At 36.9% G+C, this 27,218-nt stretch overlaps 1 protein-coding gene across 3 annotated transcripts in view; it reads right to left on the minus strand.

Annotated features, from left to right (window-relative positions):
• LOC128643531 (dnaJ homolog subfamily C member 27-A-like) overlaps nucleotides 1–26,492 on the minus strand; it is a 69,837-nt gene extending 43,345 nt beyond the window's left edge. The window contains exons 1-4 of one of the 3 annotated variants that reach the window (XM_053696374.1): nucleotides 26,359–26,492; nucleotides 23,793–23,909; nucleotides 16,594–16,676; nucleotides 4,453–4,522 (exon numbers count right to left, since the gene is read on the minus strand). In XM_053696374.1, the coding sequence (XP_053552349.1) occupies nucleotides 4,453–4,522; nucleotides 16,594–16,676; nucleotides 23,793–23,879 (240 nt within the window). In that variant the 5' untranslated portion in view covers nucleotides 23,880–23,909; nucleotides 26,359–26,492. The remainder of the gene's footprint in view (nucleotides 1–4,452; nucleotides 4,523–16,593; nucleotides 16,677–23,792; nucleotides 23,910–26,358) is intronic. The other 2 variants (XM_053696373.1, XM_053696375.1) reach the window with 2 other exon arrangements.
• Between the last annotated feature and the right edge of the window lie 726 nt (nucleotides 26,493–27,218).

The following is a 27,218-nucleotide window of genomic DNA, read 5'->3' on the forward strand; positions in this document are numbered from 1 at the left end:
TTAATTTTTTTGCCTTAAAGTTTCGTTTGCACTCTTGTAAACTTACAACTTTTTGTATTGTTCAATTGTTGATCTGTTTTTCCTTTTGGATGGTCCTATATATTGCTTTCATATCAGATATTCTGCTTTCTGTTGGCATTCTGCAAATAAGACTATATCTCAAGTTAATTAAAAAGTGTTGGTCTTTTTGTAAGATGCTTGTGCTCCAACACCTGAAGCTTTAGATCTCTTGGTTATGGCAATCTTTTCAAGTCTTGGTTCATACCCAATTTATTTAGAACGTTACAATTTCATTCTGGGTTCTTACTTTTCGATCCTTCTTAGTTTTGTTTTTACCCGGTCTCTCATTGAAACCATTTTCCAGAGAATATTTCAACACTAGGAGATGTTTAGAATTGTAGTTACTTTATGTGGTACTGTCAGACCTTATTATTTTACAAGGAAAGAATAATCTTGAGAACTGTTACCAATGTTGTTTCTGACATTCTTTTTTCCTTCCTTCAGTCCTGATAAGCAGGGGTATCAAATTAACTAATTTTTAACCTCTTGATTGTGATCTGTTACGTTTTATGCTAGAGGACTCAATTCCTTTTGTAGATGTTTTTTCTCTTTGTTTTGTTACAAGGTCCTCATTTTGGGTAGACATTTGTAAGGTCTACCATCTTTATTTGGTTCATTTAAGTTATTTTGTGTTCGAATAAGTTATAGAATGAGCAAGTTCCAGAGGGTTCATCATAATCTTGTCAGGTTCCTTCTGGAACTACCATCTTTGGTTTGGTTGTACAGATATTCTATATAGCTTACAGAAAATAGAGAACTTTTGTCTCTATTTTTCAAACTCTTTGTTTGCCTGTCAGCTTCTGCTAGGTTTGGTTGGAAGATTTTGTCTTCAGTTTCATCTTTATGGATTTTTTGGTATCAATATTTTTTATATCTTTCCCACCCTTTCTTTTATTCTGCTTTGTATTCTCTCACTGGTAAGTATTACCAGGGGGGCCAAGATAACTGGAAATTAACAACCAAATATAAGTAATTTCTATATCGTGGCCCATACCCTGGGTAATACTTACCAGACTCCCTCCCTTGCTTGGTTCACCTGTTATTGGCTGGACATTTCTAGGAGGAGGAAGGGGTGGTGTCCTACTACAAGCTTATATAGTAAATGAGGGGAGTGGATAACTCTGTCCACGCCCCTTTGGAGAGGGAGTCTCACTAGTATTACCCAGGGTATGGGCCAAGATATAGAAATTACTTCTATTTGGTTTTTAATTTCCAGTTTTGATTCTCTGCAAAGATTGCAACACCGTTTTAGGTAAACTATTTTGCATTGTAGTGAGAGAGACCCTGAAGCAAACAGAATACACCCACAAAATAAAAATCCTTACAGAACTATTGGTACATACTGAATTAAAGATTTCAAAACATCCCATGTGAACTTAAAGAGACAGTCAACACCAGAACTTTTGTTGTTTTAAAAATTTTGCATAACCAACACAGTTATAATTATACAAGTTTTACCTCTGTAATTACCTTGTATCTAAGCCTCTGCAGACTGCCCCCTTATTTCAGTTATTTTGACAGACTTGCATTTTAGCCAATTAGTGCTCACTCCTCTGTAAATTCACGTGCATGAGCTCAATGTTATCTATAAGAAACACAAACTAATGCCCTCTAGTTGCAAAAAACTGTCAAAATGCATTTAGATTAGAGGAGGCCTTCAAGGTCTAAGAAATTTGCATATTAACCTCATAGGTTTAGCTTTCAACTAAGAATACCAAGAGAACAAAGCAAAATTGGTGATAAAAGTAAATAGGAAAGTTGTTTAAAATTACACGCCCTATTTAAATCATGAAAGGTTTTTAAGGACTTGACTGTCCCTTTAACTCCTTCAGGACGGGGGGCAAGTGTTGAAGATGAGAACAAGGACCCCCGATGTAAACATTTGAGAAAAAAATATGAAATCATGCAATCGTCAATGCAATCACATGATCACAACGCTGGGATCAGATCATGGAGGAATGCCTACTATGCTAGGCACGCCCCCCAGTCGGAGTTTCCAGTGTCTAATAAGCAGGAGGGTGCAGGATGCCAAAAAAAGTTAGGATGTTCCATGCCTTTGTAACGGCGTTAAAGCCCAGTTCTTTTAGGGCGGCATGGAACCACCTAACCGTGTCTTGGGGTTAAAAAGACATCGAATTTTCAAAATGTCAAAGTTTCCATGCATTTTCCTGTCCCCAGTATCATGTGATAGCCATCATCCAATCACACACGTGTGTATTCTGTGAATACTTGCACATACTTATTGTATGTGTGCATATATATAAAAAAAACCCCACCAAAAACAAATAAATAAATAAATAGTGGACAATTTGGTAATGGAAGTAATTTGGAAAGCTTTTTTTTTGTTAATTGCATTCTCTGCCTGAATTCTGATTTTAAATGTTTCTTTAAAAGGGAGGATGACCTTTAATTCCTTGATGCCCTTAGGACGTTCCATGCCGTCCTAAAAGAGCTGGGCTTTAACACCCTTGGGACGCCATGAAACATCCTCACTTTTGCGGCTTTCTGCTTCCTCTCGTTATTGAAGATCCAGATGATCCAACTAGGGGACGTGCCTAGCAATGCAAACAGTTCCCCGGAAGCCAATCAGAAAAGTTGGAGTCGTGATTGCAGTGAGGATGACGTGACTTCCTGTTTTCAATCGGAACTTGGTACTGATCTTGCACCATAGCCCCCGTCCTGAAGGGGTTAAAGGGACATGTAATAATCTTTCATTCTTGATTCAGACAGAGCATTTTATGTTAAATTTCCAATGTACTTCTATTATCTAATTTGCTTTGTTCTTTTAGTATTCTTTGTTAAAAGCATACCTAGGAAGGCTAAGGAGCATTAAGCCACCAATCAGCAATCGCTATCCAGGGTGCTGAACCAAAAATGGACAGGCTCCTATGCATAAATTCCAAAAAAACAAAAATTGATAATAGGAGTAAATAAGAAAGTTGCTTAAAGGGATACTGAACCCAAATTTTTTCTTTCGCGATTCAGATAGAGTATGCAATTTTAAGCAACTTTCTAATTTACTCCTATTATAAATGTTTCTTCATTCTCTTGCTATCTTTATTTGATAAAGAAGGCATCTAAGCTATTTTTGTTTCATACCCTGGACAGCACTTGTTTATTGGTGGGTGAATTTATCCACCAATCAGCAAGAACAACCCAGGTTGTTCACCAAAAATGGGCCGGCATATAAACTTACATTCTTGCTTTTAAATAAAGATACAAAGAGAATGAAGAAAATTTAATAGGAGTAAATTAGAAAATTGCTTAAAATTGCATGCTCTATCAATCAGGAAAGAAAACATTTGGGTTCAGTGTCCCTTTGAAATTTAATTCTCTATACGAATCATGAAACAAAAAAATGGGTTTAGTATCCCTTTAAATGTGTGAGCTGCGTTGTCAGAATAAATTGATGGCTCAGCCTCTTTGAATTTAAAAGTGGAAATAGAATGCTTGAGTTCCAAACTGAAATCAAGTAACTATAGTAATATAGGTAAAGTATGAAATATTGTTTGCACTTCCCTTTAGGTGCTCGCTGCCAGCCCCGGTTCTCCCAGACCGTATAATGAAGATACAATACTGCAAAAGTGACGGCACTGTGTCACCTCCAAGGGATCAAAGCTGCTCTCGTCCTCTGAGTATCTCAACTTCCTTCACCACCAAAATAAAAAGCTTACAATAGTGCAGCAGGTTTCAAACAGTTTGGAGGTGCATTATTCTAGCCGAAACGCGTTGAGCGGTACTTTTAATAAACCTTTGAAGCTGCATCTGAAGTCACCTGTTTGACGTTTGTAATAAAGGCTGATTTTAAACTGAAATCTCGGGATTATACTCAAATTATGTGCCTACAAACGGTTTGAAATCTGCTGCACTATTGTAAGCTTTTATTTAATTTATTTTATTATTTTGGAGGTGAAGGAAGTTGAGATACTCTGAGGACGAGAGCAGCTTTGATCCCTTGGAGGTGACACAGCGCCGCCACTTTTGCTATATTGGGAAAACAAGTAACAATTCTGCAATCAAACAACTGTAGAATACATACCAGATTTTCTTTAAAGGTTCATAAAACACTTAAAAAAAAAAAAAAAAAAAAAAAAAAAAAAAAAGGAGCATATCACGTGACCCTCACAACGACAAAAGCGATCTGTTGGATCAATAGGTGGAGGTTTCACTAATAAATATAAGATGCGAGATTTATTCAGTGTCAGATGGGCAACCAAAATTTTTGGCATTATAATACTTCATAGTGTGCATTTTTTTTTTAAAAAAAGTGTTTATTTCAAGATTTGGTTGGTGGTAAAGGTCCCTTTAAAAAGACTTCTAGAATATGTTTAGTATTTTTTTTTTTTTTAGAAGAAGTTTTTTTTTTTTTAACAAATGAAACCAAAGACATACCTCATAAAAGAAGGGATGCCCAGCCATGTCAAATATATTAACTTTGATCTCTCTGTCTCTGATTTGTACTCTAAAAACAAAAAGAAAATCAACTAGTTAAGTATTTCAACATTAACATTGCAGAAAAATAAATAAATGCACTTGAGCACAAAAAAAACTAGAAGAATAAAATGTAACAAAAGATTTTGGGGCGGCATTTTTCCTTATACACTGCTAGGGGCCCTAACACAAATAATCTAAGATATTAGTATATTTACTTACATAAAGAAAACATTCGAATTATTCCTTATGCAATTGGTGCCCCTTATATTTCATTTGCCCTTGAAAACTCTCAGATCAAGATTAAAAAGGGACATAAAACCGAAATTGATTATTTGATGATTAAGATGGAGCATACAATCTTAAACAACGTTCAAGTTTACTTCTGATAAATGTTTACTTCATTCTCTTGGTATCCTTTGTTGAAAAAGAAATGCACTGCTGGGAGCTAGCTGAACACAGGAGCCAATGACAAGAGGCATATATGTGCAGTAACCAATCAGCAGATAGCTCCCAGTAGTGCATTGCTGTTCCTAAGTCTACCTAGGTATACTTTTCAAAGGCTACCAAAAGAAAACTAGGCAATTAGATAATAGAAGTAAATCGGAATGTTTCAAAATTAATGCTCTATGTTTCCCTTTAAGAGACTAAAATTAAAAGGCCATTATAGCAAAAAAAAAAAGTGATACTCTAATTAGAGCATGTAATTTTAAGACTAGTGACCCTACATTACTGTGTACTTAATACCCGCAAAGGGGTTAAACACACAGTAGAAGTACCACTCGGGACCTGCAGAGCACTGCTGGCCGGAGTGGAAACTCAGTTAATTTCGGTACAATTATGGTGTAGCATGTTTCAAATTTGATGCTAGCCTAGAGCTGCTGTTTAAGTTTATTACTTCACTTACTGTTCTACATATAATGAGTTTTCTAGGACTATACTTTATTTGGATAATTGGGAAAAAAAACCCTGTTATATATGATTCTGTTACATAGAACTAAATGAAGAATAATACAGTATATTGATATTTATAATTGTTTTAAGTAGGGATGCACCAAAATTTTGGTTGCAGAAACATTTTGGCCGTAAATGGCATTAATTTTTGCCTGTTTTTTTTTTTTCTTGGTAAAATTATTGTGTAGCATATTATTGTACTAAGATATTTTTGTCCAATTTTAGTGTGTTACTTTCAATAAAAGGGTGGGCTTTTTTTATTGGCTCCAATTATGCAAAAAAATAAAATAAAAAAATTTATTTGAAAAACTACATTTTCGCTATCAGTTCCGGTTTTCGGCCAAGTGCATCCCGGATTTTCGGATTCGGTCCAGAACTTCTCTTGGGTAATGGACAGAACTGCAAATAGAAGAACACAGAGGCGCCACCATGGCCCAGTACCACCAAAACAAAGAAATAAATATATAGAAGGCACTATATATACTCACAAACGTCAAGCACCCAGGTGGTGCTAGTGGGGCAGGCTGAAACTTCACAGTAGTTCAGCTCACTGATATACCTCCAAATAGATCCAGTCGGTGTTCCTTGAGAGCCTAAGATCCTATGCCTCAATCCTGTCACGCTGCTGTCTGTGTCACAGCTGATACCGGTAACTCACAGCAGCTCCTGCTCTCTTGTTAAGCCCATCCCACTCCTATCCTGAGCTCAGGATAGGAGTGGGATGGGCTTAACAAGAGAGCAGGAGCTGCTGTGAGTTACCGGTATCAGCTGTGACACAGACAGCAGCGTGACAGGATTGAGGCATAGGATCTTAGGCTCTCAAGGAACACCGACTGGATCTATTTGGAGGTATATCAGTGAGCTGAACTACTGTGAAGTTTCAGCCTGCCCCACTAGCACCACCTGGGTGCTTGACGTTTGTGAGTATATATAGTGCCTTCTATATATTTATTTCTTTGTTTTGGTGGTACTGGGCCATGGTGGCGCCTCTGTGTTCTTCTATTTGCAGTATCTAACCATCAGGACGACCATCCTTTGACAGAGTGCTGCCGCCAGATAGTGGGACTTGATTGATGAATGGACATTAACATACCTATACCTACTGTATAGTTCACTGTTCTGTTGGTTTATCCTGTGTTACTGTGTGTATTGTTTTATGTCTAGGTTCTAGACTATTTACCTATCTGATTTTTTGGCAACTGGGAGGCGCACCCTAAAGGGTGTGGTGTGCATTTGTGTATACCACTCCCCACATTATAATGGACAGAACTGACCACTCCCTACAACTACAATATAAGAGTCCCTAACCCATTACTACTCTAAGTTTCGTTTATTGGAAAGCAGGGAGAAGACCTGGTGAGTTTTATCCAGAGATATGAGATGTATATTGCTGTGTTTTCAGTGTTCATTTCTAGTTATCTTGGCTCTCCCTGGCTAATACTCACTTTGGTGAGTAGTTCTAGCATACAACGTATCTTCATAAGAAAGACAAAGGGGCAACTCATAATTTAGAAGGCAATAATGGCAGAGGAAAGAGAAGCAGCTGAAATACTAAGCAGTCTATAGTATCAAAAAGCAAGTAAGAGTTACTGCAACTGTTGAAGAGAGAGATTGCCTTGGAAAAGACTGCTTTGTGCGTTTGATGCAGAACTATATGGGAGCATCTTTTGTTCTTTTGTATCCGGTGCAAGCCGTATCATTGTGTTGATCCCTCTGCCTAATCAGCGGTGATTGTTAAGCTGTATGATGAGCTGCCGTGCGTAGCAGTGATCTCACGTTCCACCTTCTTTCCTCCTCCTGACGAGCAGACAACGACGTGGGACAAATCGCCTAGGAGTGCAGGAGTTCTTGGTGACCATTCCCTGGGCCGTTGGGGGGGGGGGGGGGGGGGAGGAGAGAGAGAGAACTGGTGATCTCCAGGATGCTCCACAAGCACTACTAGTAGTGCCTTCAAAATCTTGAGTCTTTCTTATGATGATATGTTGTATGCTGAAACTACTCACCCTATGAGGCTCCTCCTTCTTCATTATAGTATTTCAGTTTTCGTGTTTTTGGAACTGTAGCCTCTTGATTTCCCTAGGACTTTGGACTAGTATATCTTTTGATATGCACATATTATTCTTTTGTATCTTTATTTAGCTTTTGAGCACCCCCTTGTGAGATATATATCTCACAAGGGGGTGCTCAAAAGCTAAATAAAGATATATATATAAAATCTATTTGCAGCATAACTTTATGATAAAGATGTAGACTTCTTACAGGCTTAAAGTAATGTTTGTATGACCTAAGTTGAAAGTTTTAAATCAGAGGAAGTTCAAGCTTCACCAATACCTGGATCTAACAGTTTTCATTGGCTAAAAATCTCTCAAACAATGGCTTGCACTCACTGGTCTTTTCAAAAACGTGCCTTTATTTTAACGTTTCTGGGACCGTATCCCTTTCCTCAGACAGAGAAACACAGTGAAAAACAAACATTTATAGGACACACATCCAATAAACACAAACTCCACCCCTAATTAGAACAAAAAAAACACCAAGTGGTAGTCCTAGCAACACTCGTGCTGTTTAGAGTGTGTCCGATCGGAGACGCATGTGAAGCTAGATGGGCATACCGTTTAAACACTATACAGCAACATGGATTAAATTCCATATGTGCAAACAATCAAAGTATAAGCGCACAACGGGACCCCAAAGTAAGAACGGTAAACAGTACCTGTGAGCACGCTGAAGTACGTTACACTGTGGAGAATGGGAGTGTTGCTGATTACAGGAGACCTGCAGCTGTGAGCGCTCTAAAACCCGGTCTGTAAGTCGTGTCAGAGGGAAATAGAGTATCCAAAAGAAGCAGAGCGCATAAAAGCGCAAAAGGACTCCTTGCTAGGTAAAACTTCCAAGTTTATTACAGAAATGCACAGAGTAAAAACATGACAGCTTCCAATGGCTGTAAAAAGCACTGAAGATAAAAACAAACACAATGTCTTGCGATCAGGACCTCACGCAGACATGTTTCGTGCGGTTGCGCACTTGGTCACTGCTTCATTACATTTCATGCTTGATTGGCACGGCTTCCTTTAATGAGTTTGTCCAATTGATCCAGTTTTGAGAGCTCACAATCCATTCTGTACATCTACTATGCGTTACCATCTAATTAATATTAAATTCATGCACTCACTATGTTATACCCTACAAGCGGTGTGGATCTCTACTACCCACCCATATGGGGGTCCACAAGCCCTTTACTTTAGTTCATATTTATTCTAATCCATATTTGTTCCAACACATATTGTTCATGAGACATTTCCCCCTACATTTGACTTACAGTCCTTGTATAAATATTTAGGTTTTTATTCTTATTTTTGTATTTGCTTATATGTAAAAAAAAAATAAATGCATACTTTTCCTTGTACTGCATGGGTATTGCCAGTATCTATTTGTTCTATTAATGTGCAGTATTTACATTCCCTTGGTGCTGTCCACCCCGCACAATGTAGCTTCCCCTACTGTAGGCTCATTGTGCATTTTGTGCAAATACTTTTTATTAGTGTCTATTACTCTTTATTCTCTATTGTCAGTTTTGCTCACTCTACCATTGTGCCCTTTCCTTGCGTTTGGGCCTTTTATCATTTAGTCAGCTCATTGCTCTATGTTAACCTTCCCTTATCTTTTCCCTCAGCGCCGTGCTGACAGTGCGTGTTTCGATCGAGCGAAGCAGCTATTGTGCATCTTGAAACAGCCACACCACATCTTTTCAGAGAGTCCTGTATTTCAACTGAAGTTATTTGTGTCTTTGCATCCCGAACAGTTTTCCTGGCAGTTGTGGCTGAAATTTTAGATGGTCTACTTGACTGTGGTTTGGTTTCAATAGAACCCCTCATTTTCCACTTCTTGATTAGTTTGAACACTGCTGATTTGCATTCTCAATTCCTTGGCTATCTTTTTATATCCCTTTCCTGTTTTATACAGTTCAACTACCTTTTCCCACAGATCCTCTGACAATTCTTTTGCTTTCCCCATGACTCAGAATCCAGAAATGTCATTGCAGCACTGGATGAAAGATGCAAGGGTCTGTCAGCAGTCTAGAAACTCATTGACCGTTTATACACACACACACACACACACTAATTACAAGCAAACAGATCACAGGTGAGGATGGTTACCTTTAAATATCCATTCAAACCCCTTTGTCAACTTGTGTGTATATATATATCAGACATTTAAATTGCATCACGGGCATCTGACAGAGTCAAGAATTTCTCTATCAGAAGATGAAATATTGCACATCCACGAATTTAACAATATTGCCAGAACTAATGGGGTTAGAGAAACTGTGAACGTAAATATGACTTTGTCCTGCCAAGCCTCATTAGAGCAAAGTGCAGAAGTTGGCTTTGGCAAAGGTTTAGGGCTAGAAACAAAATAATATCTAAATAACAAAACAAAAAAACTGCATGAAAATATATAGTGAATTACACAGTAAAACAAAAGAGAAAGCAGATCACAGACCATGGTTGTAAAGAGCAGCATCAATTTAGGAGGCAGCAACGAAATGGGTTAACTATCTGAAGACTGACAAAAAGTAGTCAGACAGTGCGCATAGTGTTATGTTGGTGGAAGAAGGAAATTGGTGAGAAGGAGCAGCAGTTGCAGCCATCAGTGATCAAGAGACCGTGTCTAAGCAAGGTGCATGATGCTAGAGGTTTGTGACGCTGTAATGTCAGACACAATGACCATGTGATGTCATTTCAAGAAGGTGCTGCCCACTGAATAGAGGAAACTGCCTCACAATAGTAACAGCATGACTCCAAGGCCACTCATGACCACACTTAAAGGCACAAGCCCCCACCGAGCACACTGCCCACAGTGGAATCATCCAGAGATGGAGAGGTAGGATAGGTTCAGCTCACACAGAAATGTACAGACCTAAGAGCAGGAAGAGGGGCTGGTACAGGGACTATTTGTATATTTTAGGTTTTGAGAGCACTTAGTTCTGTCTAATTCCCAAAAGGGAGGGGTATCGCTGGTATTAGCCAATATAAAATGTAATGCATTAACACCATAGATAAGCATGTAATTACACAGTGCAGGGATCATCACAGTTTAGGTTTTAAGGTCATTATACCCTTCCCCTCATTAGAAGGGGAACATTTGTACCACACTTGGGTTCTCATTTTCATTGCTTTAAAAAGAACTTGATGTTATCTTAAAAACACACTGAACTGTGTGCCGTAAAACATGTTTGCAGGGTTTTCATTTTTGAAAAAGATAGAGATTTCTGGATGTAGAAAAAGTAAAAAAAAATAAAGTTTCTCTTTCACGATACAGATACAGAAAACAATTTTAAACAACTTTCCAATTTTACTTCTATTGTCTAAATTGCTTCCAGGGTGGATAAAAATCCATTATTTTTTTTAAATTGGATTTTTATTTGAATAGGATTTTTTAAAAGTAAAAGTTTTTTAAAGAAAAATCGATCTAAAGATAGTTTTTATTTAAGATACATTATAATCTATAGGTTATTCATACAAAAATATAGATGAATTATATAGCCATTCCATTAATCCATTCCCAATGTTCTCCCAGAGGTTTCTGATTATTTTGGGAAATTTTGAAGATATTATCATATATTATTGGTTTTGTAGTTCTCAAAACTGTGAATTTGTGTCTGCAGAAACAACAACAACAACATGCCCCCTCTTCACAGCAAAAATGTTATAAAATAAGGAATAGGCCTTAAAGGGACATAATCATGAAATAAAACTTTGGGTTTCAGATAGAAAGACATCTGAAAATGGAATGCTCTATTATCAAATGTACATCATTCTCTTGATATGTTTTGTTGGAGAGCAATTGGGACACATTGGGTGAGACAGTGACAACGTAATTATTTTTCTCTTTCGAATAAAGCCGAAAAAAATGGAGATGGTTTACCTCCCAATAATTTCAATGATCTATGTATTTCTAATAGTATAAAACCAAATCAGTAATTGTCTGACATAACTGGAAAATAATATGAAAAGTTATTATTCTAAAAATGAAAACCATGACTTAAAATCTGTCTTACTGACTAGTGATTTAAATCAATCCACCATGCTTGCTTCATTCTCTTGGTATTCTTTGTTTCTCAGATTTATTCTTGTGAAAGATCACCACACTAAGATCTGGATTTCACAACAAGCTAGAATACCTAGTAGACACATAGATTTGCACCGATAACTAGCATACCTAGTAGACACATAGATTTGCACCGATAACTAGCATACCTAGTAGATATGTTGATTTGCATCGATAGCTAGCATACCTAGTAGATATGTTGATTTGCATCGATAGCTAGCATACCTAGTAGATATGTTGATTTGCATCGATAGCTAGCATACCTAGTAGATATGTTGATTTGCATCGATAGCTAGCATACCTAGTAGACACATAGATTTGCATCGATAGCTAGCATACCTAGTAGATATGTTGATTTGCATCAATAGCTAGAATACCTAGTAGACACATAGATTTGCACCGATAGCTAGCATACCTAGTAGATATGTTGATTTGCATCGATAGCTAGCATACCTAGTAGATATGTTGATTTGCATCGATAGCTAGCATACCTAGTAGATATGTTGATTTGCATCGATAGCTAGCATACCTAGTAGATATGTTGATTTGCATCAATAGCTAGCATACCTAGTAGACTCAGATTTGCATCGATAGCTAGCATACCTAGTAGATATGTTGATTTGCATTGATAGCTAGCATACCTAGTAGATATGTTGATTTGCATCGATAGCTAGCATACCTAGTAGATATGTTGATTTGCATTGATAGCTAGCATACCTAGTAGATACGTTGATTTGCATCGATAGCTAGCATACCTAGTAGATATGTTGGAAACGAGTTTGAGCAATGGCACTACACTCAGACACACTCCCCAGTATTTCTATAGTGGTCAATAATTTTACGTTAATATGAAATTAATCTATGCTGTTAGAGGGAGGGGTGCTACCGCACAACAATAGCATACAAACAAAAAGTGGAGGTGATGGAGTCACTTCCACAAAAGAATGCGGTTTTAGCACTCACTGTCTTAACCTCATGTGCGGCGTTTACTTCCAGAGTCTAAAACTTAACTTTTATTAGTTTGGTTAAAATAATTGGAGAAGGGGGAAAAAGAAGGGGGAAACATAAACGATTAAAAACCTAGGATAAAGTAGTCTTGTATAGATTGTGTTATATGCAATAATCTATGTAAATAGGCCTTTGGGGTATGATAGCCCAGATAATTGTATTACAGTATAATCTATACAGAAATCTCTGCGGTACACCGGTTCAATTCTATAAGACTGAGTAGATGTAGTGTAGGTTATTATAACAATACCCAGTAGAGAGTTTACTTAAGCTCAGCTTGGTAGCACGGATGTCTTATACAAAAAGAAATCAGTTAAATACTGATACAATATGTTTATGTATAAATATTGTTGTTATCCATCCTCTGAGACTTTAATTTATTTGAAATGATCTCTTACATATAGGATAATCTACACATAAAATGCTGGTTGTCTAGTGTAGGAAACGATAAATGTATTAGAGTACAGGGCTACTAGAATTCTCTAGAATATCTGAGATAAGATAGTTGCTGGTATTATTCTTCAGTTGTTTATTATTGTATCAATATAAGTCACTTAACAGGGGCTGAATTGTTGCTACTGCTATTTTTCCTTGCACTCTCTTTTATGTTTACTTATCATAGGGTTAATGTCAAGTAAATTGGTTTGTATGTAGTATAGTATCCCAATGCCTCATATATAGTTGCGTTTGACCCTCTGGTCTAAAGTGATTTTGTATTGAGAATAAGCTTTGATAAAGCCCTATACGGGCGAAACGCGTTAGGTGTAGAGATAGAGCATTGTTAAGCTCTTGTTTTAAAAATTAGGAAGAAGTAGTCGGTTACGATTATTGGGGTCCACCGGTACCAATAGGTTGTCAGCATGATACACTACTTAGGAAACTTTTGAAAGGGATACCCATTAACTAATACCATCTATACCAGTAACCTAAAATCATAACCTTTTATAGCTTACTAGTAACATATTGACGACTAACGGTTACAAGATGGCTAAAGTTGATATGGGGTATCTATATGGGTAACTGGGCTAATTTAGACTACAAACATAGCCAATAACAGCATAGATAACTGCTAATTCAGACTAAGAATTATGAGATAGATTCACAATAACAGACCAACATAACAAACTACACGCTGGTAGCGTGATACTATTTTGTGTACAATAAAATTATAGTTACAACAAGACCTATTATATTACATAAGTGTACTAAAGCGCAAATAGTAACAGAGTATTGAGTTACATATAGCGAGCTCCCTGCAGGCACACGATTGCTGCCTAAATAAATTAAAATTAACCACATTACAGTTCGTTTGGGGAACAGAATTGTACATCTGAAATGTTAACTGTGAATACATTAAAGTAACACTATCTATACTCAGAGAATTTGAACTCAGTAAAGTATAACTCACTATAACAATCACTTCAGGCGCTGCATAACATTATAAGCAGTACCGTTAAAACTTTAATGAAGTTCAGAAATCACAACTGACGCATAAAATACAGACCTATATATTTCACACTGTGCAGTGGTACTATTACACCACAATATTCTGATTTAATCATACCAATAACCAATAACACTATTTAAAAGTGTATTGGGATTTGCACAAGAATAGTAACTAAATCTCTGCTTCACAAAAATAAAGTGACCTTTTATGTTTAATGTTATGAAATGTTAACTGTGAATGCATTAAAGTGATAGTATCTATGCTAAGGGAATTCGAACTCAGTAAAGTATAACTCACTATAACAATCACTTCAGGTGCTGCACAACATTGTAAGCAGCACTGTTAAAACTTTAATGAAGTTCAGAAATCACAACTTATGCACAAAACAAGACCTGTATATTCTACACTGTGTAGTGGTACTATTACACCACAATATTCTGATTTAATCATACCAATAACCAATAACACTATTTAACAGTGTATTGGGATTTGCACAGGAATAGTAACTAAATCCCTGCCTTACAAAAATAAAGTTATCTTGTATGCTGAATATCACATCACTAGTCAACGTGAAAATACAGAATAGCTAGGGCTTCTCTAATATACACTTAGCTATTACGAAATAGAATTGAGTAAGATATATGTAAACTTGAAAGAATAATAGCTTGATTACACCATATCCTAGCTTATTCTCAATACAAAATCACTTTAGACCAGAGGGTCAAACGCAACTATATATGAGGCATTGGGATACTATACTACATACAAACCAATTTACTTGACATTAACCCTATGATAAGTAAACATAAAAGAGAGTGCAAGGAAAAATAGCAGTAGCAACAATTCAGCCCTTGTTAAGTGACTTATATTGATACAATAATAAACAACTGAAGAATAATACCAGCAACTATCTTATCTCAGATATTCTAGAGAATTCTAGTAGCCCTGTACTCTAATACATTTATCGTTTCCTACACTAGACAACCAGCATTTTATGTGTAGATTATCCTATATGTAAGAGATCATTTCAAATAAATTAAAGTCTCAGAGGATGGATAACAACAATATTTATACATAAACATATTGTATCAGTATTTAACTGATTTCTTTTTGTATAAGACATCCGTGCTACCAAGCTGAGCTTAAGTAAACTCTCTACTGGGTATTGTTATAATAACCTACACTACATCTACTCAGTCTTATAGAATTGAACCGGTGTACCGCAGAGATTTCTGTATAGATTATACTGTAATACAATTATCTGGGCTATCATACCCCAAAGGCCTATTTACATAGATTATTGCATATAACACAATCTATACAAGACTACTTTATCCTAGGTTTTTAATCGTTTATGTTTCCCCCTTCTTTTTCCCCCTTCTCCAATTATTTTAACCAAACTAATAAAAGTTAAGTTTTAGACTCTGGAAGTAAACGCCGCACATGAGGTTAAGACAGTGAGTGCTAAAACCGCATTCTTTTGTGGAAGTGACTCCATCACCTCCACTTTTTGTTTGTATGCTAGTAGATATGTTGATTTGCATTGATAGCTAGCATACCTAGTAGATATGTTGATTTGCATCGATACCTAGCATACCTAGTAGACACATAGATTTGCATCGATAGCTAGCATACCTAGTAGACACATAGATTTGCATCGATAGCTAGCATACCTAGTAGATATGTCGATTTGTTAGATCTTAATGTAGTGATCTTTCACAAGAATTAATCTGGCTCCGAAAAGAGCCAAACGGCATGAGCAGCCACTTACTTGCTCATTTATTTAGATCCTCACAAAGGATTTGAATGCACATATCTAATACCTAGGTAGTCTCAGAAGAAGCAATGCACTACTGGGATCTAGTTGCTCATTGGTGGCTGCTCTTATATGCTTGTTGTCATTGGTTTACCCAATGTGGTCAGTTAGCTCCCAGTAGTGCATTGCTGCTTCTTCAAGAAAGGATACCAAGTGAATAAAGCAAATATTTATATAAATAAATAAAAACTGCGCTTGTCCCACACTCCCTACAGAGGCCAAAAATCAAATTCTGTAACCTGAAAGTGCTGTAAAAGGAATAGCTGGTTTATGCAGTTTGAAGCAATTTGAAACTTTGATTTGACTTCGTCTCTGCAGGGACTGGGGGGCACAAAGAACACATTTTATATAAAACAAGAGGTGTTTGATGCCCCTCTTATATAAAGTTTCTTAAAATAGAAAGTTTTTTTAGGCACCCATTACATAATGTTGGCTATATATGCATCTTAGTTTAATGTACTTGGATTTGACATCAATATACTAAACATTACTAAAGTCATTTTTTTAATGGAACTATTAGATTGCACAGTAGATTCTGCAGACATTTGAGTGCTACACTGGTTGGAGATTCTTTCACCAAAAATACTGAAATTAGAATTGGCAGTAGGGTGGGCACAGAAGTGTCAGCATATGTCTCCAAGTTTTTACCTCTCGTACTGGGTAGGGAAATAAATTACTCATGTGATTAACACTTTACGCAGTCACAACACACAGCAGGACTGATTTGTGTACAAATACACGCACACATTAATCACAAACTACTTACTTTGTCACTCCATAATCAATTCCTATAGTTGCTTGGTATTTGGGGACAAATCTCTTCTCACAGTAACGCTTTATTATGCAACTCTAAGGAAAAAAAGAAAACAAATTTGATGATGCATATATTTGCAAAGTCACCAGTGAGTACATTTTGAAAAAAAACAACAAACTTAAAAAATAAAATAAACTACAATAAAGAGCCTAAAGTGTAATGTTTTGCTGTATCCAGAAAAGAAAATAACCTTGATTGAACATGGTTATTCAGCACAAGGATCAGTTACACATCTCCCGTTATGCATTAAGTAAAGATCCGTATAATTCTGAGCTTAAGAAATAGCGTGGATTAAAAAAAAAATGATTGTGTACAAAAGTGTTGACACATAAGTCAAAGGGAGATTTTACCAGCAGTGCTAGAATTCCGAGGTAATGGAATCATCCCTAAATTATAGTGGTCCTACCAGCGGGAAAGGAATTTACAACTAAAAGTGCGATAACCAAATGGGTTAAAGACATAGATAAAATCTTGCTTGGGAGCTGCAGAGAAATGCTGGTCTCACACTGTAAAAAAAAACCAGGTAAGCCAACTACTGGCTGTATTCAGCTCGGTAGCTGTAACATTCGCACATCCGTGTGTTTATATGCTCTAAAGAATTGGTTATGCAATGTTTACACTACAATGTGCTGAAGATATTTACCTGAAAAAAAAAACAAAAATGATTAGCAATAACTGCGCAAAGGGGCATTCTAGTGTAAAAATAAAATGGTCTATTTAGTTAAGAGAATTATATATATATAAAATGATGTTCCAAATACACACACGGCCTTAGTGTGTCTGGTATCCGGAAAAAAAGCAGGCAACACAAGGAGCCTTTTATTCCAAAAAAACAGCAGGGACTTAACCCATAACGTTTCGGTCTACACTTAGTCCTTTATCAAATCGAGCCCATGTGAGAGATACAGAACCTAATACGTGACCCAACATATATACACACAGTAATCAAAAAATATTTACATAATCCGCGCCAAACCGTGTACTAGCGATCCGCCCGAAAAGAGGTTTCTAGATTAAAACTTAGTCAAACAAGAAATTGCCACTGTAAAAGATACACTGATCAATATACTTACAGCAGACAAAGATACTGATTGGTTATCTAAATTACAAACTCAAGTTAGCAAATACAAACAAGACCTCCTGACATTTAAAAACAAAAAATTCTCTACTGTAGAAAACGATTACAGAGAGAAACGTGTCTATAGGTGGCTATACGGCAAAGACAATAGTGCTCCTTTTGGCCGCAGAAGGAATTTAAACAAAAACAGAAGGGTTAATTTTACCACTGTGGACAGCAATGGTGGTGATTCCTCTGAAAGAGATACTGCCACTCCTTCCACCAGTCAACAAGCAGGCGTTAGCACTAGATCTTCCCAGAAACCCCCTTTATCACAGGCCCCAGGCACAGACACTTCAGGAAGGGGGGGGGCGACACAAGAAAGAAAGTCACCAGCAAAAAATTGAAACAATAGTATTCAATTTAAGTACACGCCCTTTGAGCCCTGAGGAAAATAGTGTCCTTAATAAAGGTCTTTCATTTGTGTCACATTCTCATAACACTTTGTTTGATCTCAAGGATTTCTTTAAGGAGAAAGGTGATTTCACCAGGAAACAATTTAGAGGACATAGCACATTTGAACCCCCTAATACCCATACTTCCATCAAAACTTTTCATCAAGCGTGCCTTTCCAGTATTTCTGAAACCCAACCACTCACTGATAGGACTCGGGACAATCTTACTAAACAGGAGAGAATGGCCATAAAAGCACTCTCTCAAGACCCCAGTATAGTCATAAGGCCGGCTGACAAGGGTGAGGCCATAGTCATTCTTGACTATGAGGCATACAGGTCTGAAGCACGCATACAACTATTTGATGGGGAGACATATTCCAAACTCACAGGTAATCCAACTATGGGGTTCAAAAAGGATGTGGATGACCTATTATGTTTAGCACAGACTGATAACATAATGGACGATGACACTTGGTTATTTTTGACTGTGGACAAACCTATTTGTCCAATTTTGTATCTGCTCCCTAAAATCCAAAAGTCCATAGATAACCCCCCTGGCAGACCGATCGTTTCTGCCAGGGGTTCTTTGTTACAGCCTTTGGCTGAATATATAGATTTTTTTCTTCAGCCTGTTGTTCAGGCCACGGACTCCTATCTAAAAGACTCCTTTGAGCTTATCAACCTCCTAAAATCTTTGGAGGTGGACAAGCAACTTGATTTATTGGCAACTATGGATGTGGTTAGCCTTTACACCGTCATTCCACACAACCATAGCAAACAAATGATCCAAAAGTGTCTGATCAATAGTGAGCACTATTCGGGCCCACCTATTGAATTTTTTATGAATCTGTTGGGACTGTGCTTAGAGAAAAATTTATTTTGTTTTGAAAATGAATTTTTTCTGCAAATACTAGGTACGGCCATGGGGTCAAGCATGGCACCTGTGTATGCCAATCTATACATGGCTCAATTTGAAAAATATCATGTATTTAATCCTAAACACAGCTCCATCAGATTCTACCGTCGCTACATAGACGTGTTCCTTGTTTGGAGAGGCACCCCGGCATCACTGATTGATTGGTTTAAAGCCCTTAACGAGTTAGACTCGACAATCAAATTTAAAATTGAATGGAATCTAGAAAAAAAATCATTTTCTTGATCTAGAGATCTACAAAACCGACTATGGGTACTGATATTTTACATACCACCTTATTTCATAAAGACACTGACAAAAACTCCATACTACACTACAACAGCTTCCATCCTCACACTCAGAAAAATTGTGTCAGCTCCTCGCAGCTCCCGAGAGTAGTTCGGAATAACACTGATGAGCATTATAAAAAGGTGCAACTGACTGAAATCGCGTGATAGTCTTATGGTGCGGAACAAGGAAAAGGAAGAAGATCTAAGAATGAACTTTGTTACCACATACACTCCACTTTCGGATGTGATATCTAACACCATCAGAGATAATTGGAAAATTGTGGCTAAAGATACTAGCCTACCATTTTATGACCTCCTGCCACCACGTATGGTCTATAAGAGGTCTAAGAATCTGCGAGACCTCCTGGTCTTGAACGACCCGGTGCACTGTTACAAACGACGGACCTGGCTACCTAAAGCCAAATTGGGATGCTACAGATGTGGCAATTGCGTCACTTGTAATCATATGGTGACTGCGAATAGCTTCCATCATCCTCATACGAACAGGAAATACAAGATGAATCACAGATTGACATGTACATCAGAGTTTAGAATTTATGCCATAATTTGTCCGTGTTCTATGTACTATATTGGCAAAACAGTCACCGCCTTCAAGGAAAGACTAGCCAATCACAAATCAGCCATACGTCAGGCTATCAAATTGGGTGAATCCGAGCAACCAGTTGCGAGACATTTTGCACAAGCAGGACATTCATTGTCCTCACTGAGGGTGATTCTGATTGACCATGTACCACGACTACGGCGTGGTGGAGACAGAGCATTGACCCTATTACGCCTGGAGGCCAGGTGGATATTTAATCTTAACACCATGGCTCCTAAAGGTCTAAATTCCATGATTGATTTTGGATGTTGTTACAAATGACTGTTCATACTAATCTTCTACCTATGCAATATTTTTGCATAGGGAATCTGTATGCAAATTTCTATTTATGTCCCTTATTCAATGTTTTGATCATGGCTCCTATGATCACAATTTTGAGCAATTTCTATTTAAGTGTATTGGCATTTTATGTCTCATATGCATTTTAAGTAGTCTCCCATTGATACTTGATTGTATAGATTGGTTGTGTAGCTACAAACGTAATTGACTACTTGCTTTCGGTGGCATCTATATACGGGGTTTATTCTGTATGCTGCCTATTTGATATTGTCACTTGCGTAAGTTTCTTTCTTTTTTTATTTTCTGCATTTTCACATGTTTAGATCCACTTGTCCGTTCCCCTGCCTTACCGATGTGTACACTCCCTTGTGTACACCCCCTAGCACTCCGCCTCGCTCTGTCTCTTGGCATACGGTCCTATGTTTACCGTTACCATGAGTCCCTGACACGGCCTCGTTCTGGTTTCCGTTACGCGTGACGTCATTACACTGACGTAGACGCATTTGGGACTTTCACTGAATCGGGCGGTAGTACACGGTTTGGCGCGGATTATGTAAATATTTTTTGATTACTGTGTGTATATATGTTGGGTCACGTATTAGGTTCTGTATCTCACATGGGCTCCATTTGATAAAGGTCTAAGTGTAGACCGAAACGTTATGGGTTAAGGCCCTGCTGTTTTCCTTGTATTGGAATAAAAGGCTTGTTGTTTGAACTCCCTGTGTTGCCTGCTTTTTTCCGGATACCAGACACACTAAGGCCGTGTGTGTATTTGGAACATCATTTCTATGCAACACTTTGTCCTGCAGTGCACCGGGTAGCTGCTATATTGGTGTGTGCCACTTTACCCACATGTACGTACATACATACATATTAGAAGAAAAAGACAAACACATTAAGAGGCTTTAAAAAAGGTATTTGTCTCTGGAATAAAGACAAATGCTAAAAGTTTAAATGCTTTTAAAGCTTCTTTGAATGCAGTTCTATTGCAACGTGGTGATATATCATGTGCATAAAGGAAACCCCACAATCAGATCATTAAAAATAGGAAGAAAAAAAATATACACACACAGTATATAAAAGTCAAATACATAGACAATGTGGCCATAAAAATGCATAACAAAAAGTGAATTTAATATGTGCACACAAAAAAAAAAACTGTCTGCATCCTGTATAAAGGGCTTGGGGCAAGCTTTGGCACGTATGTGTACTTTGTACACAAGCACCGAGGTACTAAATGAGACAGAAAAATGTCTTTCAACATATTCCTATTTTTTTTTTTTAAAGGGATACTGAACCCAAGTTTTTTTATTTCATGATTCTTCAGATAGTGCATGCAATTTCAAGCTTCTTTCTAATTTATTCATATGATCAATTTTTCTTCAAATCTTTATTTGAAAAAGCAGTAATGTAAGCTAACGAGCCAGTCCATCTTTGGTTCAGCTCCCGGGTAGCACTTGCTAATTGGTGGCTAAATGTAGCCACCAATCAGCAAGCACTACCCAGGGTTCTGAACCAAAAACATGGGATGGCTTCTTAGCTTTACATTCCTGCTTTTTCAAATAAAGATAGCAAGAGAATGAAGAAAAATTAATAGGAGTAAATTAGAAAGTTGCTTAAAATTGCATACTCTATCTGAATCATGTAAAAAAAATTGGGTTCAGTATCCCTTTAAGTTCTAATTAACATTGAGGATGTTTTTTTTTTTTCTTATTAAAAATAAGAAAAGAATGTGTGTATACTTATATACACACACATATACATAAAAAAGGAGATTACCTCTTTTCAAATGAGGACTTGCATGTCCCTTTAGATAGCAGGTGACTACCACTTCTATGGCAATCACCTGCTGACAAATGAGATATGGTCACATGTGGCTACCAGCTAATAAACACGGCAACAGTGATCATATGATGGAACCATAGGCATATTAAAAGGAACATGTGTGCCGCCATGTTGAAATCTAGCTTCTATTCCAGTGAGGACCTGTCTGCACATGTGCAGTAACTCTCCTTCAGATACCTGCTGTGTAATCTAGGTTCCATAATGGCAGCACACATGATGAGAGGGAGGGGCATGAAAAGTATTTAGTGCCAAGATTTATCATGAGCCGAATGCCTCGATCGGTTGCTGGCTTGTTCATTTGAGCATGCAACTGAAATTTATGAAGCAGAGGTTTAAACCCTATCGCCAATTTAGAGTTGGCAAATGAAAATCTCCTTTGATTCATTTGGCCAGAGTGATTTACAAGCCCTACTCTAAAGGCTGTGACACACAGAGCGGTGCGGCGCACAGCGTGATGCTGCTGTGCGCACTCAGTGTGTCCTGCCTATTTATCTCTGCGCGTACAGCCACGCCAGGTTGCGTAGCCGAGCGCTCAGAGTTGAAATATTTGAACTTCAGAAGAGGTGCGAAGCAGCAGCTTTGTCTTGCGCCGCATTGCTTGCAGTGTGTCACAGCCTTAACACAATTGTTTGCGTCAGGGTAAGGGCGACATTGCACAAGCATTAACCCATACAATGTTAAATATGAAGGAACAAATGAGCCCCACAATACGGATAGGTTCACAACATGCAAACCATGTCTGTTTGATGATTGATAAATCTTTAACAACCTCGGGAGCATTTAATACCTCCTCACCAAAGCAATATAAGACCCTATACTGTATTTGAAAGACTGAGACCCCAGAATTCAATAAGTCCTTTTAGCTATCAAGTGATTGACATAGTAATAATGGTCACCTGGCAGTAACTGCTAAACTTATTTTATTGTGTTCTTGATGTTAGGGATTATAGATCCATGTTTTTCAGGAATAAAAATAAAATCTGGGAACTGAATGAATGTAAAAATAAATAGTTTGTCAAATTCGATATAGGATAATTTTTTGTATAACTATTTTATGTCCCCCACAAACAAAATATATTTTTTTTACGCTGAGTGAGTTTAGACAGGGGTAGCAGCATGTACACAATGTCGGAAACGGTTAAACCCTGGGAAATAAGAATATTGAGTCATTTTAAAATGTATCTAATAGTTTGATATTTTAGAACTATTTTAATTTTGTACATAAATGGTAAGATGGTGCAAAGTCATAAAGATAATATCTCATTTTTAATCGTTTATTTTTAGTGAACAACACAGCTCCTAAATTTTGGCATTTCTGGAAGTTGAATTAATTCTAAACGTGACAATAAAACGTGTGTTTGAAATATTTAGGAAATAATGATTTTATGCTGCTATTTACCACTTACGCCATAGAAAAGGACACAAAAATGAAATTTTTTGGGATTTTGTATAGTAGCATTTTCCAATGTTGGGGTATTTCTGCACACTAAAGTCATTTTCTACAATGCTTGGTATGCTGGAAAACAAAAATGAAATAGGATTTGTGTGGGTACCTCAGAAAAAAAACATTACATTTTTTTCTATAAATGCAAACACCTACAAAAAGTACAGGGATGTGTCTTAGTGGTGAAGGGGTTAATGCTGACATCTATTTACCTGTAAACATTACAGTCTCTTATTAAAAACGTACCTTGCCCACTTCAGCATTACCCATGCTGATCACCTTTATGCGCAGAGCTTTCCTGCTCTCCTTCCTCTTCTGCAAGTTGGTCTCCATGGCTCTGCTGTGTTTGGAATTCTTTACTGTCTGACGAGAATCAAGAGAAAAAGCAGCAGTGAGTAGGAGTGTAACAGAGAGAGTGGGTGGTTAGGTGATTGCACATGTACACACTGGTTAATAAAAAATGCCCAGGTAAACATCGGGGGACGGCTTTTAATTGTATAGATATTTACAGGATGTTTAAAGCACAAATTTGCATATGCTTATTATAGGATTGATTATAAATTAAGTGCATGAACAAATACAGATTACATTAAAAGTACAAATGAAAGGATAATATATTTGTCCACCCCCTGGGATAAGCTATTTATAAAGTTAATATACACAACGCATCTCTATATATACACTCATACAATATATACACACACAACGCATCTCTATATATACACTCATACAATATATACACACACACACAACGCATCTCTATATATACACTCATACAATATATACACACACACACACAACGCATCTCTATATATACACTCATACAATATATACACACACACACAACGCATCTCTATATATACACTCATACAATATATACACACACACACACACACACACAACGCATCTCTATATATACACACTCATATAATATATACACACACACACACAACGCATCTCTATATATACACTCATACAATATATACACACACAACGCATCTCTATATATACACACTCATACAATATATACACAACGCATCTCTATATATACACTCATACAATATATACACACACACACACACACAACGCATCTCTATATATACACTCATACAATATATACACACACAACGCATCTCTATATATACACTCATACAATATATACACACACAACGCATCTCTATATACTCATACAATACACAACGCATCTCTATATATACTCATACAATATATACACACACCTCTATATATACTCATACAATATACACAACACATCTCCATATATACTCATACAATATACACAACACATCTCCATATATACTCATACAATATACACAACACAACTCTATATATACTCATACAATATACACAACACAACTCTATATATACTCATACAATATATACAACACATCTCTATATATACACACACATCACATCTCTCTTTATTTATATATATATATATATATATATATATATATATATATATATACACACACACATATACACACACATATACATACATACACACACACAACACATCTCTATATATACACAACACATCTCTATATATACACAACACATCTCTATATATACTCATACACAGAAATATCCCTCTATAAACACACCTCCACCTCTCTCTTTACACAGACACATTTCAAACTCTCAATCAGCAGCAGCAATCATACGGCTGGGTCCATTGACCAAAACTGCTGACTGGATCAGCAGCAGTCTCCGTTTGGGACTAGCAATTCTCTGTGGCTCCAACTGAGTGTTTAAATTGGTGGGATTTCTAGTGGTAGAATAACATGATCTAACAAATTAAAAGTTTGATTTTATAACAGCCTTGATAAATAAGTGCCTCCTCCGAACAATACATTTATGGGTGTCTGAATGGGGGACCAAGGGAGAAGATCATTTTGCCACAAAGGTGCAGAGGATTTGAATTCCCCCCCATTTAGAAAAGGTCACCCATGAATACATTCTTAGATTATAATAGAGAAGATTGCTATTATAATGCATAACAATATATGCCTGTACATTTGTTAGGATGGATCTCCCAACCCAGCTTGCTCTATAATTAAAAATATCAGAGAAACCTGTATCAGCCCACGTTATAAAGAGGTCTCAGATAACTTATTCTACTCATCTTGCTTACATGACTTAACTAATTACATGCTGATGAACTACTGGAACAGCCATAAATTAATATCAACATACTTTTATTTATATATATTTCCACTTGCTCTGGAAATTGAACTGTGACAAGGAGATAATTGCTGTGTATACATTGTGCCAAATGACGTATGTATGTATGTATATATATTATTAATTGCATTAAAATTACTTAATTTGTTAAAAGGTACATCATATGAAAATGTTTTGCACAAAAAGGTGTTTTACAATTGATAAACATATGCAAAGTGGGGGGAGTAGTGGGTGTGTAGTGTGTATGATCTCGGCACATTGATGGGTGGGATCAGACATTTGCAAGTGACATTTTGACCTGCCCAGTAGCTTAGAACTTGACACTTTGAGATATATATATATATATATATATATATATATATATATATATACACACACGCACATACTGTAATATGAATGGACATTATCATTTATCATTGTAGGTTTATTTTGAACTATATTTCGCAGTAAAGTACAACACATAAAAAAATAATGTAATTACATGACATGCATTAAATCGCATCTTATCACTCACTAGTAATTCTATATTTGTTTTTACATATAATACCCTTGTGTATTGCACTGCTCGGTAACGACAACCCCACACCCCTGTCACACAATCACACGGTACCTTCACATTAGCAAATCCCACCTCATCCGCAGACCGCTACCCGGGCTCCCACATGCCACCTGCTGCAGTAGCACCTTCACCGGGCTACCAATGGGCGGAACAATGTGACGTCTCGTACAAGCATGAAAACAAACGGTTAGGATAGCCCTAGAAATGCCAATCTTATTTACCACGCCCACTTCTCTGTGCGTTTCAAACCTCGATGTGATGTGAGCGTAATTACCCAGCATGCCAAGCCAAAAACTAAAAACTCGTATCTTAGCAACCTGAACACACTACTTGAGAGCTTCTTAGGATAATTTCTTATTATAGAATAAAGCTAACATGATTTCTCCCCATACTAATTTGTTTCTTATAGGATTAAAGTATACATTTAACCAACACATTTTATTGCAAAATATTTTAATAAGTCAAACCTGTTGGGCAAGTTTGTATTATTTAGCATTACTTAGAAATTAAAAAGTGCCAGGGCCGATTAAATCTGTCCATATATTACAAACTATTTGCCTTAAAGGGACAGTAAAGTCATAATTAGACATTCATGATTTAGACAGAGCATACAATTTAAAACAACTTTCCAATTTACTTCTATTCTTTAATTTGCTTCCTCCTTTGTTATCCTTTGCTGAAAGGTTTATCTAGGAAAGCTCAGGCGCAGCAAAGAACCTAGGTTCTAGCTGCTTATTGGTGGCTGCATATATATATACCAATTTTCATTGGCTCACCAATGTGTTCAGTTAGAAACCAGTTGTGCATTGCTGCACCTTCAACAAATAATACAAAGAGAATTAAACAAATTTAATAATAGAAGTAAACTAGAAAGTTGTTTAAAGTTGTATGTTCTACCTAAATCATGAGAG

The sequence above is a fragment of the Bombina bombina genome, unplaced genomic scaffold, assembly GCF_027579735.1.
Source record: "Bombina bombina isolate aBomBom1 unplaced genomic scaffold, aBomBom1.pri scaffold_772, whole genome shotgun sequence".
NCBI classification, from domain to species: Eukaryota; Metazoa; Chordata; class Amphibia; order Anura; family Bombinatoridae; genus Bombina; species Bombina bombina.